Genomic DNA, 21533 nt, shown 5'->3' with positions numbered 1-21533 from the left:
ATGAGGTTCTATGGAAGTGAACAGTCGGCCCAGCTAATGGTGCTAGAGGGAGAGATTTTGATTGAAAGATGGAAAGTGCTTAAAACATATGGAGGCAACAGAGATGAGAAGGGAGTCAAGAAGTCTGTGAACAGCAGAAAATCTGGATGAGATATAGAAGCAGTGAGAGAATGGAAAGGAAAACGCATAGGGGAGTAAATAGAGGCACATCGAACAGGCAGACAAGATAGTGAGAGATATTGATTTATGAGGCAGTTTTCAAAACAAGGTTGCAAACTCCAATTAGGAAACAAACCAATCCAAAACAGCACTTAAAACTACATACAAAAGTGTAAACTTTAAACAAAAGTCAAATAATGTGAGAAGAATAACAAAAACATAGCATTGTATCTGCAAGCAGCATCTTTTTGGAGTGGAATAGGGTAAAATAAGACCTTTTATTTACTCATTGATGTGATTTGATAGTGTAGTGGAAAGGAGAATGAAGTTTATAAGTGATTAAATAAAAGAAAACCTCTAAATTGTTCTTTTCTGTCCATTTCTCCAAAGTTAGTTGTTGTCTCTGATATTCAGCTAAAGAGGTTTGTGGATTAGAGGTGACCCTAAATCTGCTCACCTGCTCTTGATAGACAGAAGCTGAAGGTGGACTGTGGCCCCCTCCCGGCCTCATCGGGCCTTGGAAGACCACCTGCTGCTGGGTAGAATGAATATGCATTAATACACAGCATGAGCACACGTGCACTGAAAAATGTATAGTATGCCCACAGCCATAAGGATTTAGTCACACACATATACTAGGATGATTTTAACATACAGATGGATCCAGGGACTTACTGCATGGAAATGTACATAGACAGGTGGGGCACATTCAGCTGGAGTTCTCCATAAGGTCCAATGTCAGTAACACATCCTGAGGCTGTCCCTTTTCCACCCTGCATGTCTTCTCCAGCTGTCTTCCCTTCTACATCCTTCTCACCTTCTTCCTGCTATAGGTTGTCCGGCTCTCTCTCTCTCTCTCTCTCTCTCATTCACTTTGCTCCCCAGGGATATCTGTTGTCCAAATGCAGTATGCCTCCCTCCACTCTCTGGTTTCTCTCAGTCTCTTTCACTGTGTCCTCTGCCGTCAAGTAAAGGAATTTTCCACCTTTGCTTTATATGTCTGACTGAATGCGAGGTAGCATTATCCACACTTGTTTTTATCTGCTGCCTTCTCCTCCCTGTATCCCATTACTCTCACTGCTCGCTGTTAAACAGGGATGTGGTCAGGAATTACAAATGAGTGGAGGTTTTATGTCCAAAACAATCCCAGAACTCCTGGATCCTGCAAAATAAGCAACACATAGTCATAATAAGTAGTAGTCTCATCCTATTAAATAAACTAAGTACATTTTTGCATCATTCTTTGTACATTTAAAAATTGTTTTATCTTGGTTGAAAGTCTTTAAACAGTTATCATGACAAGTAAGCCCTCTTACTTTTTTGTCTGTTTAGGGACAAAATTGTACTCATGTTCTTGACTTGGCCACAGTTCTTCCCCCCCTCTCCTTTCATGCATGTCTATCTTTTTTTCTCTACAACCACCACAGTATCTTCTCTTAGTTTCATCCAAAGCTCCTTTTGTCCCCATGTTCCCATTGTTCTCTCGGCATGCCCCCTGTTCCAATCTTGGCTAAGACTTCCCTCATACATGCCCCCCATGTCTCAGTAATGAACCTGCAGCTCTTCATCTCTCCTTCGTCTTCCCCTGTGTTGTTGGACATGACAGATGACTGGGGACCTCCAGAGGTTTGCTCCCCAGGGCTCTAGATAAAGGCAGCTCCAACCTCAAGATGATCAATCAATCAGTTTACACCGCGGGCGTCTGATCAGCCAATTAATCAATCTCTGAGCTAGCAGATGTTTGTTGCTGTCCCTCAGCAAAAGAGCTGGCAGTGGAGTGGTGGAGGTGGTGTCTCCAACAAAGGCTGAGGGGCTTGAAGTGTCTGCGGGTAGAAAGGAAAGTGATTTTTCAAGTTTCTCCCAGGATTTCAACCTTTTTGGGCTCTCTACTCCCATTTGTTTTCACTGGAGGAACATTTCTTTCCTAGCTTTTCCCATGCTGTTCCCTTCTTTTCAATCCTGACCATATTGTTGGATGAGCTCATATTTACCATTAACCATACTATTATAATAAATTGGAATATTTTTGAAACTGCACATTTTGGAGAAGGGTTAGGGGTTAGTCAATGTAAATGTGTGAGTGGGCTGACACTGCTGTCCCAGCATCATTAAGGCTAGTTGGATCAGATCAAGCCCTCTGTTGACCCCTGTTCACAGTCGACGAGTCACAGACTCCACAAGGACACTTCATTTTAATGTGTCCTTAAACAGTCAGCAGTTAAAATACACACACACAAACATTGAGACACCCACACTCACCACCTACACCTTTTGCCCCCTCATCCCTGCCCTGGCCTCTTAGTCCCTGTCCTGGGCAGGTCAGCCCTCTGACCCACAGGGTCATTGGATCATTACTCACTGTGGTAAAAGATCCCCAGGGAGAGTAATTCTTTCTTGGGGCTGTGACGGTGAGGCCTTTTTCTACCAGGATTCTCCATGCGTATCATTTGTTTGTTAAAGATCTTCCCGTCAAGTTACCAAAGTTTTTAAATGTAACCAGGACTGTCAAAATAATGCCTTACACAGTTAGTGTGCTAACATACAATAAGAAGTTGCTTTTTTGTGTGTGTCATGCAATAATAAGATGCAAACAAATGAGAATTTATAAATATAACTCACATTGACTGACAAGTAATTCATTGGGCAGCTATCTGGCACACTGCCATATTGCCAATGGACACCACCTAAACAACATCTGCATGCTGCTGTTGTTGCTTTCTTACACACTGGATTCCTTTCTGAATTTCCACAGCCTGAGCAAGTCTAAATGGTCATACCACATACTTGATTGTTGAAAGGACAAAACAATGTATGAAAAAGTACGTAAATCCTTAAAGCATTGTGGTCAGTGTGGATGCTCAAGTCAGAGCTTCTCTGCCACAGCCAGCTCGTTCTCAGTGATTAATGACACCACTGCTTCTTTTGACTTCATTGTTTCCAGAATGCCACAATATTCCTTTGTGATGGGGAGGCCATGCTGTCAAGTTTATTTTAGAGTCTAAGATGCACACAACCGATTCAAATCCAGTTGGCAGACTATTGCATGTCAAAGCTACCCTCTCTCTCCTCATACACTCTATTGCTTTCTTCTGTAAACTATAAAAGCCTAACTTAAAATACCTTGTAAGGTGTAGAGTAGGCAGGGTTTGAACTCAAGCTGTAATTTTTCATTCTACCAACCAAGTACAGCATTCACTTTTTGCAGTTTGGAAATACAGTCAAAAAATATCTCTTTGCCTTCAAGTGTGGCTGTTTTGAGCAGCTGGAAACTCTGTAAAGTTTCGCCTCAGACATGGTTGCATCACAACTTGTACAAACAAGTTGGTTTCAAGCAAATCCCAGTCTTCAGCTCAATGAGAGTAGAACTTAGTGAAAGTGGCAGTCTCAGTCTCTCAGTTTCTCCACAGTCACATTTTAAAATAAACTGAAGTGATGGATAAAGCTCTCAGATGAATCAAACCAAATAGCGCAGATATGAAATACCCAAACACATGGGCATTGTAGGCAGTTGGTTACAGTAAGTAAAGGTGCATTTAAGTTGAAGTTTCAGATTATTATGATATGTCCCTCAAGTGTATATCCAATCCAGTATTACCCTTTCTACCTTTTCACAAGGTACAAGCTGAACCCAGGCTCACTGGCGCAACTGAGGAAAAACCCTGTAAAAGGGTTGTGATGAATGAAAAGTCACATTTTTCTGGTCAGCTGTAAGTATGTGAGCAAGTGTTTGACAGTATTTTTGTCCTAAAGTGTTATCAGTCAACACCAGTTAAACCAAGTAGCTGGCTACACTACATCGCCCCAAACCCCACCACCTCCTGTGGAGACTAATAACTATCCTTGAACCTAAGTGTTATACCCCACCATGCTAATTTACTAACGAAAGTAAAAGGTTGCCAGTGGAGTTTTACAGCTACTGCTACCAGTAGCTGTAAAACCACACTAGTCTTATTAGTGACTGTAAAGCTTAGTGCTCAGGATGGAAAATAAAACCCTTTTGATAATATTAATAAATCTAAGGTGAAACAGAGTTGACTTAATTTTACTGAACGTGACCTTTGCTTGCGCATCGGCACAAGCTGTTGGTGTCTAACACATAGATGTGGGGGAAGCCTTCCTTTTTTGCTGGATCGTCCAGTGACTAGCAGTCAATGAATACTGTTTCAAATGAGGCTACATGACCAATAAAAATAAAATAATATCATTACTTTTTGCTTACCATATGAATTTGATTGGTCAGATTTTTTTGAGTGGCCGTGCATTTCACAAATGCCAGAAAGTAAGCAGTCCTTCCTCTTTCACTCAGTGTACATCCCGTGGATAGCACAGAGGAATAGAAGCCTGCTTTTTGTTAGACAGCTGCTTGTTATACCTGACTCATTCAGTAGCAAAACAAAGGGAGGTCCACACAGTCACAACTTAAGTAACTGAATCATTTATTAAAGGTAGCTCACTATATAAAAAATATGACGTGTAAAATCAGTAGTGAAGGATGGATGTTGGATGCTGTGAAACTATGGGAGCTAATCTAAATGATTTGTAACATGAAACTAGGCTAAACTGAACACAATCAAATTCCAAACAAAACCAAATCAAGTGCCTGAAAAACACCCGCCGAGTTAGAGAAAAGCCATGTTGGAATCACTCAGCTTATAAAGGCAGGTGACACCTGTCCCACCCATGGCAAAACAAAATAGTTTGCTAAAGTTTGTCACAAAAAGACGTTGTGAGGAGCAAGAGACATATACGTGGCTGTTAATGTAGTCCTTTTCCCGTCAGCAGCAACATGTGATTGTCCAAGAAGCTTTTCAACTCAGTCAGATAAAAACTGGCATCTTTGTATGTATGTGGCCTCATGGTCAATTATTTTTTACTCTAATCATTGCAATAGTTGTTCTCTTGATTAAATTAATGTATGTTTTGAACATCAACAATATCTCCTAGTATTTATAATTCATTGTCGAAATTCAGAATTAATCCCTTAATGATTTGCTGACACCGCTAATACGTGAGTAAGTGGAGTACTGGCATTTATTTTTTTCCGCTTCAGGCACTGCTAAAGGTGCTTACATGCTTAACGCTGCCAGTAAGACCTGTGTAAGGTGATATTATTATACACTCCATCACTTGGATTTGGTCTGCCAGTGATAGCTATTAAGATAGAATTGCAATTGATTTACGGGCAGTTACAGGATATGCCTAGATTTGTGGGAGGGATGTGTGTCTTAAACAGTTTTAAATGTACGTGTGGGTTCTTTTATGGTTAAAAAACAAGTAAAAAATTGCATGTGTTTTTGGTCAAACTCTTTCTTTTATAATATTTTTCATGTTTCCAAGTTTGATGTGACACTTCTCTTAACTTGTCAAAAAAAAAACAAATTCCAACTATCTAGTCATCCATATTCCATCCACACATTGACCCATCTCTCTGCCTCCCTTTCATCTTCTCTGCCACGTGAACTTCCCCTCCCTTCCCTCCATCCATCTTTAACCTCCCACATGCCACCAACACCTCCGCCGTGCCAATTAACACCAGAGCACGGTCACATTGTGCTGCCCTTTGACCCCCTGCCTAGCTTGTCGGTGCACACAAGACCCGAGGCCTGCGGCTTCGGCATTAGTTTGTCACAGGGCCCTGTCGCACAGGTCTGTGATAGATGGGTCCCGGTGAGCAGCTTTGACCGACCGTGCTGCAGCACTCACTTGGTTGGTGTGAGGGAGCATTGATTATGATGCTACTCGTGACAGGGGTGAATCAGGGCTGAGCTGATGGTGGCAGGGGGAAGACAAAAAAGGCTGAGGTTATGGATGAGGTGCTGTTAGTTAATGTGATGAGATTTGATTTGTGCTCTATCGATCATGGCATCTTGCAAGATTATTTTCATCTAGAATGATTTATAAGCATGTAGTGGGCATAAAGTATAACAGTAAGTCACCTCATTATATTACAATGCAGAGGTCTCCATCATTGAAGTGTGAAATGAAAAATGTATTATGTACAGAATTGCTAATAGCCATAATCTTATTTTTTTCTGCTCAAGCAATAAGGATTTTTTTTCTCTTTAAATAGAAAAATGGTGGTGCTGAGCCAAAATATATGCCTTTGGCAACTTTGTACTGTGCACCAATCATAAATCCTGTTGTTTAGGTCAGGGCTTCCCAAACTGTAGGTGTGGAGCCCCCAAAGGGGTTGCACTATAAATTTGAGGGGTAACAACCGATGAATAGGATCAAATCTATTTGTTCAACACAAAATGATGGAACCACTGTATAATATTGTATTAACTCCTTTAATTTAACAAGGTCTGGCACACAAATGCGTCAGTATCTACCCTACATAGCTAGACACATTTTATACACATAATCACAGTTGTCCTAAGCATGCTTAACACTGCAGGCTAGAGTTATTCTTATTTCTTTCCCTTTGGAATGCTTTAAAAGGAAAAAGGCAAGTGTTAAAGAACACTTGAAAATGAAAAAGCAGGTGTGGGAGAAAATAGAGCATATATGGGAGCAATCAGTGAGAGAACAGGAGGTGGGTAGGGGTGTCTGACGCAGCAAAATCCACCTGTTTTCATCACTCTTCCATCCTCCACTCCTGCTCCCTTCCTCCTCCTATTCTCCACCCTCGCTCACAGCTCAAACTGCGGCAGTCAACTAATTAAAAAACATGGCTGTCCTTAATTATTCAGCGGCTGGCTAATTGATATTCACAGAGGCGTTCACCTCGCCTAAACGATCCGTTTAATCTGACCGCCACAGTCTCACTGTCACCTGTCACCCTCAGCCATTGTGCAACTGTACTTAATAAGAGACCAGGGGGAATCTAAAAGTTTGCCACTGGTGCTAAAGTGGTTTCCTGGGCTATAAACAGCAGCGTGTGGACTCATGTGCCCTGTGAGAGGGTATTGTTGTTAATGGTTATATTTTTACAGGACTGTGTTTTCCCCCTAACTTGATGCACAGGAAAATATAATTAGAATTTATGGATTAGCCTTAATCAATTGCATCATCCTCTAGATTTGTAAAGTTTTGAAATTGCTCATTTCTTTGTTTTGTCAGATGTTTATCATGAAAATGATTTACAGTCATTTTTATATCCACCAAGAAATCATTGTCTAAAGCAGGAAACTTGCAAGACCCTCAAGTGTTTCCTGTTTACCCCCACTTCTCTCTTTCTTTCCATACTTTGTGATCATTTTGACCCAGGCTCTATGTCCCATCTAACAGCCAGTTCTCCATTCTTGACACCTCCAATGATATATCACCATTTATTGTTCTCCTTCTCTTTGTCTCTTATCTCTCTGTTCTCTCCACTCTCAAGTTCACTTCCATTTGCTTGTCTAATTTTGCCCTTTTAATTCTCTACCTCCCCCTCATTCTTCCTCCTCCCAACCTTACTCCTGCTCTCCTCCTCCAGCCGCGACCGCCTCTTCATTAGGGGAACAAAAGGTGTATGGGCAGTGGTGAAGTCTGACCCATTGTTTGGCCTTTAGTATGATTAGATTATCTTTAAAGTCCGCTGAATAGGGTTAATCAGTCGGAAGTAATCCTGACATAGTGTGTGTGTCTGGACCTGTGTATGTCGTCAAAGAGGAGGACCAACCTGCTCTTATGGAAATGTAACACACGCACATGTGCATATACGCACAGACACACACACACACACACACACACACACACACACACACACACACACACATACACAAAGTGAGCAAAAAAAGAAAATCCCAGGGTACACATTTCTGTCACAACCTCTCCTCTTTTAATGACCCCTTTAGTCTCGCCTTCAGCACACATTTATCTTTCCACCCGCTCTCTGTGGGTACAGCTGCTCCGGCTGGTGTGTTTGTGTGTGTTTGTGTGTGTAGATGTGTGCGTTTCAGATCAGTGTCTGAGCTGTTGTTTGTGTCTCAGCGTCTGTATGCATCTTTTGTCTCTCTCTGCAAAGCCTAAAGTCTTAAGTTGCGACCCATCAGCGTAACATTGAGTTTGGACACACTTGTGACAGTACACAACCCCCTGCCAATCCTTTCCTCTGTGTTTCCCTCTATCCTATCATCTCTCTTCCATTCCTCCTAAATTGAGCTGTTGGTGGGTGACAGGTTTTTGGCACCTTGGCCAAAATCATCCAGTCTCTTAAAAACTTTTACAATCTATCTAAGAAGTCGGGCTACATCCAATCAAAGATTTTCACTTGTCAACTAAGGGTTCAAGGCATTAGTCAAGTAGCTTATTCATTTAATAATTTTAAAATGTATATATTTAGTCGGCATCAGAAAATGGTTTTGGTTTCAGAGAAAGAATGTTATAAGTAACATGACACTATCCTACATTATAGAGAAATACAAAACCATAATGAGCCTAAAAAAATACACGCAAGAAGCAAACCGCCTGTTCACGACAATGCAACCACAAACGCGATCAAAGACATTTAAAATTGAGCTGTTGGTGGGTGACAGGTTTTTGGCACCTTGGCCAAAATCATCCAGTCTCTTAAAAACTTTTACAATCTATCTAAGAAGTCGGGCTACATCCAATCAAAGATTTTCACTTGTCAACTAAGGGTTCAAGGCATTAGTCAAGTAGCTTATTCATTTAATAATTTTAAAATGTATATATTTAGTCGGCATCAGAAAATGGTTTTGGTTTCAGAGAAAGAATGTTATAAGTAACATGACACTATCCTACATTATAGAGAAATACAAAACCATAATGAGCCTAAAAAAATACACGCAAGAAGCAAACCGCCTGTTCACGACAATGCAACCACAAACGCGATCAAAGACATTTACGCCATCCCAGGTTTTGATTGAATTTTTGCCAGGCGCAGCTCCCAACTGGAGTTTGAGGAGCATTTTTTCCCCTGTCACCAACTGACCAATAACTATGTGGTTGGCTGACTATTAGGGATTGCACATTTGGAATGGATAGCACATTTAAACTAATAATTGTACTACGTCTAGTTTACTTACAGCATACTTTCAAGGATGCACCTTAGTATATATGGACCCAGGAGTGTTGGTGTGTCCATAACTGCTGTCGTTTATGTTTAAGTTCAGCTTGATCCTATCATGAAGAGCAATTGATTTTAGCTTTTGTGTAAGACTGGTCACACAATAGCACTCTCGACCTGCAAGGGGGACACAATGGAGACAAAGGTCTGCCTGCAGTAATTAGGGCGGTTGTGCTGAGGACAGCAGCATCTTGGTCTTGATGCTGCTTTGTTGAGTGTTGTCAGGAATGTGATAAAGTGGTGCTGTAGAAGTTTTCTGTCCATCTGGCTCTGGTGATTATGTGTGTGTGTGTGTGTGTGTGTGTGTAGGTGTTGGTGTAGTTGTCTGCCTTGTGCGTAGTGGCTTAGCTCGGAGCATCCCCTTGACTTTGAAACTTCCCCCACTCATCTGAGACGAGGACAGCCCCTCGGTGACACTCCTCTCCACTCCTCATCACAATGCATAGAACACGCTGCTGTGCCTGCAGTGTGTTGAGTAGTCGAACACAGATGGTTATCAGTGTGGTTGAGATTGGATGGGGTAATGCAATTTTTCCCCATACATTGTATTCTCCATACTCTCTGTCTCCTTCAGCATCCCATAGTGCTTCAAGCAAAGGCTTCAAGGCTGCATATGCGTGGCTGCTCTCCCATAGGACAGTCCTCTGCAGTTTTTGAATGTATGTAAATGAGCATGAGTGCATACACAAGAAGGGTCTAGGATATGTTAAGTACCTTACATGTATACTGTGTATGTATGCATTGGTGTGTGTTTGTATGCCAGTGAGAAAAGACTGTTGGGGAGATTGAGAGACTGAAGTGTGAGTATTCAAGCAGAACAGTGTGGCAGCTCGTCACCCCTAGCCTCTGAATACTAAAGCTTTCCAAATGTAATTTTGAAAAAGTTCATGGATGAATCAGTGCTTCTTTACATTCATTCTTCCCTCCCTCCCTCTCTCTCTCTCTCTCTCTCTCTCTCTCTCTCTCTTTTTTTTTCAATGCTTCCGTTATTCAGGAGATTGAACGTAAGGTAAGTCTTTGCTGTCCAAAAATCTTCAATTTCTCCTTGACTCCAGAGTTCTCTCTAACTGTTTCTGCATGATAGAATTTTGCAGAAAGAAAGACTGTCTTTTACCTTTCAGTTTCTTTGACATGTTACATTTTTCTTTCTACGGGGTATTTTCAGCTATTTAGATGATCCCTTCTTACACCTCTCTTGCCTCAAATGCTTTGTAGAATTATAGATTAGATTTCAGCTTGTTTCTGATGACTTGGGGCATTTTCACACCTATAGTTTTTTTGCTCTCATCTGAATCAATTGATGAATTGGCGAACTTCATATGTTTTCCCCTTAGTTTGATTTGTTTTTAAGCAGAGAAAAATCCAACTGAGCTAATCAGACCACGTGAGAAAATTAATTTCACTCATTCGTCATATGTGTCCGGGGAGGGAGAAAGAATGGAAACATAGGAAGGTGGTCCTGAATGAAGTCCAATGGCCAAATACAACATACTACCGACCTTGATTCACTCTGACTGGTTGTTAGCAATTGTTCAATTGCAATTCAGATTCACTCATCTGCATCCCAATATGCAAAGTTCACCTAGCTGTGGGAGCTGTTTCACTCAAACTTGCTTACAGCTGATAGTTGGCTCAGATCAAGGTCAGATCACGTTCCCACCACAAACAAACTGTTCCATTGTTTGTGATGGACTGGACTGAGACCACCTCCTCTAAAGGGTCTTGGTGCTGTTGTTTTGGTTGCACCCTGCTCGAACAATTTGCACCAGTGAGGGAAAGTGAACCAGAAGTCAGTTCAACAGTACTAAATAGTGCAGGTGTAAAACATCCTTATTAATATAAGGGAACAAAAATACAAAAATGCTTCGGCAGGGTGCTAAAGTTATGTACTGCTTTCAATAACAAGTTTGGGTTGTTCAACATCTGTTTCTAATTTATATACTGTATATACTCATTTTAATTCAGTTAAGAGTACCACAAATGCTGATCAGAAGTAGTTTAGTTTTGCTTGAAATGAGCTATCCGGGTTTAAATGAATTTAATTCTTAATTTCAGAAAACGTCTCTTCACTTTAATATTGAAATTACTGGTAGTACAACTGAAATAAATGTTTCAAATGACATCCTAACAGCATTACAAAACCCAATTCCACCAACCTATAAATCAAGTTTTATTACTGTTATCACCCACAGCCATCAATATACCCGTAGGCTTTGACAAGTAAATGATTGAAACATTTCTGGTCTACAAAACTGTGTTGTATCTGTAATGGAAGTTAAACATCTATCACTATTAATAAAAGTTTCATTTTGAGTTCAGTCATTAATCCTCCCAATCCACCCAATGTAAAGGTCAGATGTATTTTTTTGTTTCTCTGGTAGATGATACATCCAGGTCTTATCTGTCCTGTATATCATCCACCAGAAAGTCAGCCTTACGTTTAGTGAAGGTCACAGTAGAGGGGAGGACAGTGGAGATAGGTAGGGCTGAGTAAATATATACGCCTGACTATGGTGCTCGTTCGTACTGAGAACTGATCTTATCCTCTTGGCCTGATAGTAGACTGGTGGAAGATTTAACACAAGAGGACAACGAAGCGCTTACAGTACATGTCAAGGCACGATCAGTCTCACACACATAGATACACAGGTATATTTGCACATGAATATGTATGTATATTCCCATACATGCAAAAACCTCCTTGGTTGTGTGTATTTGCAGGCATGCAAATCACAAAACATATAAAACCCCTTTCAGAAGGATTCATTCAGAAGGATTTTCATAGTTTGCTGTATGTATGCCAACAAACAGAAGGCGTGTGTCAGTGCTGTGCTATAATGTATCTTTGCTTTATACAAACTTGTCTGAATTCTCATTATGGCTCTCTCTCAGACAGTACTAGTAGTAACAATGCTTGTGTATTTTTGTGATTTATAATGATCAGCAAAGCTCCTCTGAGCATATAAGTAATGCCTTTTCTTCTCGTCTTTGTGTGTGTGTGTGTGTGTGTGTGTGTGTGTGTGTGTGTGTGTGTGTGTCTGTGTGTCTGTGTGTCTGTGTGTGTGTGTTTTTGTGTTTCCAGGCTAAGCAGCTGGAGGCCAGAGAAGCAGACCTACAGAAGCAGGATGCTTTCTACAGAGAGCAGGTGGCCCGGCTGGAGGAGAGGGTGAGAGACAGTTTGCATCATACACCAACTTGAACAATGTCTGTATAATGTAAAATGTAGCTATTTTGCATCAAAAAATCTCCAGACTCCAGCAGGGGGAGATCTCTGGTATCACAAGAGTATCTCTCCTCAACATGTAAATCTGCAAATTACTCAGTATAACTATGTATAGAACTTCACATTGGGAATGTAGCTACCAACCAGTTTTTAAAATATAGAAACCAACTGATAACTTAGACAGGGCCAGGCAAGTATACTGTACATACATGTGAATTTAACTACAACCATATATAAGATGGTCCATTGCACAAGAGTTTTTTCACATAACTACAAAAACTATATGAATATAACTATATGAACAAAACAAAACCAAAGTAGAACTAAAGAGAATATCACAATGTGGAGGACTTAGTATCCAAAGAGAAACCAAAATATAACTACCCATTTCATAACAAAAGACAAAGCGAAAACTAAATGCTGTTCTCCTATAGTCTCCCAAGCAAGATGACATCATTTTTATTTTCAGAACATGCATACACACTGCAGCTCTAGTTTTTGCCTGGAGAGAAGTTTGCATAATATACCTCAGGTAATGTATGATGTAAGAATTTACACACAGCTTCGCACACAGATGTGCTATGTGCATATATATATCTATATCTATATAGACACGAACGTTCAGCCATCGTACACAGTGATAGCCCAGTCACCATTGGGCTCAGCCATCCTTAAGTCAGATATATCCTTTCTCTTCATCTTACTGCCCTACTGTTTTTGTTATCATCCCTCAACTTAAACTCTGCATGCTTTACCCAGTGTGATGGTCTCTTACTCTCTGCAATTTTCCCTCTGCCGCTCTCTGGCTCTAACTTTTTTACCTTCCATACCTCGGCTTGAAGGATAAAGAGTTAAATCTCATTCATCTCCGCGTGTTTCCTCCTGTCCCTGAAAATGACACTACCCTGATGTTCCATGTCATACCAGTGTCCTATGGAGGGGACAAGGGTCAGCTGCCGTGTTTCTCCCACTTCAAATGGCAGCTCCACGCTGGTCCCAGTGAGAGATGCCGGCAAGGCAGGGGACCAGGGTCAAACGCCTTGTTAAAGCGTGTTAAAAAGGACGCCCTCATGCTGCTCTCAAATCATAAGTGTACCGTAGGAAGGATACAATACCATGTTTAATGTGCTTAGATGACACCTTCATACTGGGAAGGAGTTTTGTTGCCTTTTGAGAGTGCAAAAAGTCAATTGCCCTCTATAGGGAAACCAAAATGGAAATTTAACACCGTTGTGCAGCCAGATATTGTAACAGAGGGAGACAGTCACACATCCTTATTCTTAGAAGCTCATGTGTATGCTTACTCCTATTGCATACTGTATTGCTTTGAATATACATAGTTTCTTTGTTTGCTAAACTAATTAAACGACATAGTTATGTTATAATTTACTTTTGCAATAACCACTTTTGTTTAACACTTACAGTTTTAGTCTGAATTCTTTTTAGTGCCCATTATACACAAGATATTTTCCTTTTGGGTCAATAAAGCTCACAAATGTTCGATCCGTCACTGAGGATGAAATCTTAAGCCAGGCCAGAGGGTATTGAGTGGTAGTGGACTTCTGTCAGTAATTGGAAGTGCATTGGTCTGTACAATTTTGTTTGCTGATGTCAGTGGAAGCTGTGAATTAATTAGAAAACAACAAGGCTGTGGCAAGGCCTTTTTTGTTGCTGCACTTTCTTTAGCAGGTCGATGACTTGGCTAAAGATCTAAAGAGTATAAAATGTTGCCATACTTACACCTGAAAACCTGACAGACATATAAAACTGAGCTTCTCTTGTTTCAATTTCTCAGCTCTCTTAGTATTATTACATCTTTGAAGAGCATGGCTCTACTGTATGGTACTATATAGGAGCAAATGTGAGTGGTGATGGTAGAAGTGATGAGTCCTGACTAACAGAGGCATTATCGACTTCAGGCGCTGGCCATCCTTCAACCACATTGGCCTCTGGTCAATATTCCTTAGATCAAAGTGTCAACAAATCACCTTCACACCTCAGAGAGAGACAGAAGAGTGAAAAAGAGAGAGGAGTGGACAGACATCAAGAAAAAAAACCCACGGGAGACAGTAGCCAAAGCTTCTAAAAAAAATCTCGAGATACAAGAAAAGACAAGAGAGGAAGAGAAACTGGACAGGTGGAGACAAATTTGAATTAAATGGATTCTAGCTGAGAAGATATCAAAAAATTATGATAAAGTGACATTTGTGAGTGTGGGATAGCACATAAGAACACTTGATGGAAGATAGAAAGTAAAAGAGCGAGACAGAAGAGTAGTAAAAAGATAAAATGTCACTGAATGATAAAAAATGTGAGAGTACAGGAAAGAAAAGGTTGAAAGAGCACTACGAAGCCTGTTTGAAAAAAATGGATGGTGAAAGTGAAAGCAGAGAGTGTTAGCCATAAGGATCTGTAAAAAAGGGACAATGTGTAATCCAATTCATTTCATTCATTTACCAGAATTAAACTGTAAATGAATTCTATTTTCAAAGCATCGTTGTATCTGCACACAACAAAACCATTTCAGTTTGCAAATCATTCCATCAAGATTTATGGTCTGTGGAGACCAAAAAAAAAAAAAAAAAAGCACACAGGCAGCCATGTGTGTGGGTGTGTGATGGTGTGTGATCCTGTGTGTAACTGAGGATCAATGGTGGGCATATTGCATGTTGTCTTACTGTGCAGCAAACGGCTTGGGGCTCCATAGGGGGTGTAGTTTGTTTTGGCTTTGTTAATAACGCTCCTTTCTCTTGTTCTGGCCACAGTGCCCCATTTGGGACTCAGTCCAGCCTCTCGTCACTTCCCGTTCCCTTCAACCGACGTAAGCCCAGCAGTATACCAAACAAGATCACTTCTGGCATGTACTGAATCAGAATCCCAAAGGCTCGTCTTCAGAGGAGGCGTTTCAGACATGTTTTTTAGCCATTTGTCTCACCCGTTTGTGACGGAGCAGATACTCTTCTATTTGAATCAATACAGCTGTCGACTCAGGTCGCATGACGGCTCACATGTCACGCTCACCCACCCAAAGCCTATTTTTACACTTCACGTCTGTTTTCCTCTGTTTTATGTGCATAACGATGATGATTGTGTGTTAGGTTGTAATTGCTGCTAAATGCTTCCTTTGTAGACTGACAAAAGACTGAAGCTGAAATAAGGGTAACTCTGATGAACGAATGAAAAGAAGACTCTAAAACTAGTAAGCAGGAAGGAAAAATATAAAATATATGAATCAGTCACGACATTACTGACCAGTCACACAAGTGTATTGGTGTGGTAGTGAATGTTTTTGCCAGTCTGCACACGCTGCAGCTATCAAAGCCCAATGCTGAGCTTCTTTTTGGTTGCACGGTTCTAACCCTAACCCCCAAATTTGATTTCACTTTAGAGTATACAGCTTAATATTATCTCCAACACCCTTTGCTCTCCCTCCATCTGACTTCTGTTCTTGTCCTAACCTCAGGATTCCCCCGGCATTTTGCACACCAGCAGAAAAAGGCAGAGGAACCCAAACGGAGAGAGAGAGAGAGAGAGAGAGAGAGAGAATATAAGTCTGATATATATTACACGTCTGTTCCAATCCAACATGGCCATTCATCAGAGGGGCTTCCAGTGACAGGCCATCACCAGGCTCCCAGACAGCTCAGCCTGCTGCCTTTGCTGCTGCCGCTCATTGGGGCCACAGCTACCAAATAGCCCCTGAAAACAATATCTATATATTTATTACATTTTCACTCAATACCTGCCCCGCTGTAAAACAATCTCATATTTAACAATCAACTTGGCTGTGTTTTTTTTCCTCTCCACCATGTCTCTTTCCAGCCCCCGCCCCCCACCCTATCAGTCCCTCGATATCTCTCCTTTTCTTTTCTTTTCTTTTTTTTTTTGAGTGCAGTTTTTTTCTTCTCCATACCTCAATTTCATCTTTTCAGCAGGGATTTTTCTTCTCTTCTTTTCTATCTTTCTTTTCGCCTTGTATATCGATGAAATTGGATTTTTCTGCTCTCCTATGGTAGGAGGACAATCACAGCAGCAATTGCTGTCTCATTGCAAAGTTCCACAGTACTGTGAAAGGAAGAAATACAAGAGAAAGAGCATTAAAAACAGTAATGGCTTCTATCTCTCTATCTCTGTCTCTGCCTCTCACTTACCATCTTCATCTCTCTTCCTGTCTGTCATTTCATTAATCCTTTACCTCTCAATCTTTTGTCCCGTCTCTCTGGAGAGAAATTTTAAGTAAATGTTGCCATGTTAAAAAATTTGACCTGGCCACAAGTTGTCCTAGTGCTGTGCTGTAGCAGTAAATATGTTTTAGAATTTCTCCTTCACACTGAAGATCAATGTAGTCTGTCTGGCTCTGCTAGTTGTATAACTGGAGACACAGTAATCCGCAGTGAAGACATGGCTGTAGTGCTGAATTATTGTGTCTGAGACTGTTTGCTGTTATAGCCGCATGATGGGATTCACAAGGATTTAACGGAAGTCTTTTCAGGCAATTGTGGTTCTACAACAACAGAGCGGCACATTCATTTATGTAGAAAAAAAAAATCTAAACAAATCCTAGAGCAGTAACCTTTCACATGCTAAAATGTCACAAATACTTCAATGCAGTACATTATTTACCATGTGTTTGTGCTAAAATGTATATTTGATTAAGACTTTTACATGTCTAGGGCAAGATGGACAATTCTGGTTGCTCTACCTTCACCCAAAGATGTTAAATTGTCCCTTAAAGTAAAGCTCTAATTATTTTTTTTACAAATGATGTTGGAGCAACCATTCACCTGAACAGCAATTCCCCAAACATGGCTAAGCACCAGTAACTACGTTGGTTAGGCCTATCAAGCTTAAGATTTCTCCACGTTGCCCCATGCAAGAGGTTTCATCGGGCAAGTGCAACAGTGTAAGATATGGATTTAATAATAACAACCCTACCCTTTGTTACTTCCAAGACCAAAAGTTACCAAGTCATTAGTTAACATTATTCAGTGGGGTTGTAGATTACTTTTGAAAAAGCCTGTTAATGACATGCATATCTGCTGTGTGGGCAGTCCAGGATACAACTAGCGTTTAGGCTAACATTATCAGCTCTGTCTTGGACACGATTACTCTTGCAACCTCAGCCAAACTTATCACCCTAGATATTACCCTTTTAGCGTTTTGTTTGCCAGACACATCAGTTTGTCATCAGAATATGTAAGCTTGAGGATTATTTATAACAAAATGATCTTTCTTTTTTCCTTTCTTTCATTCTTTCATACATGGATCAACTGATGAGGATGCTGCCTTTTCTTCCTAGGACCCTTTTCCTGCAGCTTTAGCATTAAACTATTATATTTTCAATGAATTAGCCAAGATTATGTTTTCGAACAGCTAATTTTCCAGCGTTTTACCACCCACTGCAATTGTGTGAATAGTAGCAGTTGGGTTGTTGAGATTAACAACTGGTGTCACTCATTTTGCAGTCAGCAGCCTTTAAACCACTGCAGAGGAAGATGATGTAATTTTAAAAAGTGCTGGTCAGGACTGTAAAAAATATATGTTGTAAATATGGGATTTATGTTTGTTTCATGTATTCTTTTGAGGAGTGTCCTCTCTCCTCATCTCTCCATACAAATCAAATTAGATTTAATCTGCTGCAATGTTTGTTTCATCTCTTCATTGGATGTTTCAGCAGATGTCTAAGTCACATGTTTCATGTATGTCATGATTTCTCAGTCTGTTTCCACTGCACTGTGTTGCATTTTGCTTTCAAGTGATACACCACCCTTTCTACCTCAGTCAAGTATAAAAACTTTATTGCAGAATTTCAAGATTTTTTCAGATTTGCAGTTTCCACTCAGGTCTCTTTATAAACAAATTGAAAATGCAAATGAAAACAGCTGGATTGAAAAGCACCTAATAACATTTCACCAGCCTCTTCGCTCTCTTAGGCAAGTTGCACAGAGTCGCACAGCAGAAGTCTCATTTTCTCTCGCTCTGCAGAACCGTAATGTTGGCCATGCAGGGGCTTCTCCCCATTTCGGCCCTCCTGCTCAGCAGTAGATAAGAGAAAGAAGCCATCAGTACAGGGAGTTATTTGTTTTACTCATTAAAAATTGGAGGCTTTTTCTCTAAATTGAGCTGGAGCCTGGTTTGGGGTGCAGCTTCTATCTTCTCAATATCGCTGCATTGCATTAGCAGTAATGACTTAATTTGTCTATGACACCCCCCACCAGCATTTTGTTTGGCTTCAGATGAGCTAAAACCCTAGTGGGAAGCAAGAAGAGTAAATAGGAGGAAAATAAACAGAGCTGGTAGATACTTGATTTTACAGCACACAGCTACATGTTCCTTTAAGTACACATTTGTGTTCATCCAGTGACGAAGAACTGCTCGACAGTGATCCAGAAACATCAAGGTTGTATTTTTCAGCCCTTTTAAAAGAATGTATTTTTGGTCTAGGGAGAAATGCTTTCAGCCAAACTGAGCGTGGTCTCTCTTGTCTGGGCTAATAAAAGGATAGGGCTTGTCTCTAAATCAGTTGGGGCAACAGTAGGAAATCACAATTTGAGAACACTCAGTAATCACACAAATTACACTCTTCTCTGCCTGGTGCTGAGCAAGTGAGTAACAAGTGAGTGAGTGGGGGCTTTTTGTACATCACTGTTAATATCAGGCCACCAGGGTATGTGTAGACACATTTAGGAGTGTGTTCACATGTGTACCCATACTGTGTATGTTAGTACATTGCATGTGTAGGTGTACGCTTGAATGCTTGTGCATTGTTTGTATGTGTGTGTGTTTGCGTGTAGCCTATTGTAAGTGGTCCCTGCAATCACTGTCACACATGGCCTTTTGTCCTCCCAGGTGGATTAGTGCGCTGATTAGTGCCAGCTCTGCCATTTAGGCAGGTATTATTACCTTACACTTAGTATTCTAGACAGAGACAAATCCAGCTCTTCTGTCTCTCTCTTTCTCTTCCAATGGCTCAATCTCAGCACACAGGAGAGGTCTTATTCTTGCTCTTTAGCAGCACCAAAAAGTCTTCTTTTTTTTAGAATTTTTATCTGTGAATAAGCTTCTCCTTTAAATCCCATTCCTTAGCTCTTGACAGTTTCTTTGTCTACAATGAAAACCACTCGATTCAAGGCCAAGAGGGCACAGATAGAGCATGAGCTTACAAGTTAAGTCTTAAACTTTGGATAAACAGTTTTATTGTATTTTAAATACAAACTAATGTTTGCTAGAGGGAAAAATGCACTGGGCTAGTAAATTATTCAAACCAATTTTTTTCCCCAACATTTTTTTTTTTCATGCAGAATCTGCCTCATAATGTCCCAAATGAAAACGTCTGGTAATAACAAAACAGTTTTTGAACACATTTTTTAAAAATAAATATTAATCAACATGTGGAGAGACTATCTGACTGCACTGGGTAGTTGAGTTGAATAAAATTACCTGTGTTTACATTCACCTCCAAAGCAGCAAGTAATATGATGTTCTTGTAGCAAATCAGAAATTCATAGGAGGAAAGTCAGGATGATATGAGCATACAAAACTTTTGACATTGGAGACCAAGTTCACATCCTGTCTCCTACCAATAGTCACCATTTATTTCTTGAAACCCTAACAATAATATTTCCATAACCTTGCTCAAGCTATTTTAATTGGCTTAAACTCAAACAGTCCAGAAAATGCTCAGGTGAGTTGTTTGTTGAATGCTTGAATGGGTAATTTTGTACAACACTGAAAAATAACTTACTTTGTTCTTTAGGTATTAGTATTTGTTGCTTCCTGTATATTCTAGATTTTCATAACTTGCTGGGACAGTCATTCAGTCTTGTGTTGAAACCACTGTAACATCAGCTTGACCATGTGCCTCACTCTGATATTCGGTGTGCATTTGTCTCCATTCGTAATTTCTTGGGTACCCCTATTTTTCATCAAAAAAGGATTCTTACAAAGATGATTTTATGACTGCATTACTCAACTGTAGGGATAGGATGCATATAATGGACAGTACATGGTTTTAAGTTGATGTGGCAGTTGACTAGAGATGCCTTGTCCCATCAGTCCAACTGGATTCTTCATCTACTTCCTGAAGATTTAGTTGGTCATCTTTAGGAAGAGTATTTGGTGGTATATTTTACAATTGTATATTCTTCACCGGCAGTTAGCTGGATTTTTTGGACTTTGTGTGTAGATATATACTCTCCGGACTTGTTGTATGGACTGTGTGACCTTGTACCAATCATGTCCATTTTTGTTCATAGAGTAGACATCAATCTAGTCCAATCAATTAAATTTGACACACATGGATGTATGGCATCTCAAGGATGATCAGTAGAAACAAGTATTCAATTTGAAGTGTGATAGCAAAGTGTCTTCTAAAGAAGGCAGTGGTATATTTCAGTTTAATACTTATGAAAGTATCTATACACAACATGTTTATATACAGTAATGAAGAGCAGTATGTATATTGAGATCACAAAAATGGATGTAGTTCATTACCATTTATGTCTGTAACACAACAGAATATGAAAAGGTCCAAGTGTCCATCCAAATGAAGATGACACCAATATGTATCAGATCTTCTGTCAGCATTGTCATGTCCCATCTTCTTTTGGCTCTACAACACATGACTATTGATCTTTTCAGCAGTGCACTTCATTCCTATTGATCTCTTCTGAACTATGATGAATGTCTTCCTTACAAGGAGGTTAAGCTAGGGCAGATGGGACCAAAAGGCTTACATTTGTCACATTTCTAATACATCTATAATTTATGCAAGGTGATATAAGTTTTTGATTTCCACTAGGTGAAATATGTCATGCATTATATCATACATTAGTGTATACATTCTGGTAATGGCATAAAACTTCAGATTTAAAGTGTAATACATTTATTTTTGTGTGAAGTATTCTTTTAGTTCTATTACATTCTTCTTAATCTAGGTAGACATTTGTATTAGAAGACATTGCCTAACTTTGCCCCTGGATCAGACCTCATACATCTCTCAATCAAGCCATCCATCACACTTTACAACCTTTCACTGTTTGATCATAAACGTGCATAACAGCCACTGAGGGCTGACAAAACAGATCTACCTCGAGTAGTATGGTGTAGGAGCCAGGTTATATGGCCATGTTTGAA

At 40.1% G+C, this 21533-nt stretch overlaps 1 protein-coding gene across 2 annotated transcripts in view; it reads left to right on the top strand.

The window, feature by feature from the left end:
• chchd3a (coiled-coil-helix-coiled-coil-helix domain containing 3a) overlaps positions 1 to 21533 on the top strand; it is a 76283-nt gene that overhangs the window by 32560 nt on the left and 22190 nt on the right. For both annotated transcript variants that reach the window (XM_053313954.1, XM_053313953.1), the window contains exon 6: positions 12258 to 12341. In XM_053313954.1, coding sequence (XP_053169929.1) covers positions 12258 to 12341 — 84 coding nt within the window. The remainder of the gene's footprint in view (positions 1 to 12257; positions 12342 to 21533) is intronic.

The sequence above is a fragment of the Scomber japonicus genome, chromosome 23, assembly GCF_027409825.1.
Source record: "Scomber japonicus isolate fScoJap1 chromosome 23, fScoJap1.pri, whole genome shotgun sequence".
In the NCBI taxonomy this organism is placed as follows: Eukaryota; Metazoa; Chordata; class Actinopteri; order Scombriformes; family Scombridae; genus Scomber; species Scomber japonicus.
The sequence above is the reverse complement of the archived record's forward strand: the minus strand, read 5'-3'. Positions and strand labels throughout refer to the sequence as shown.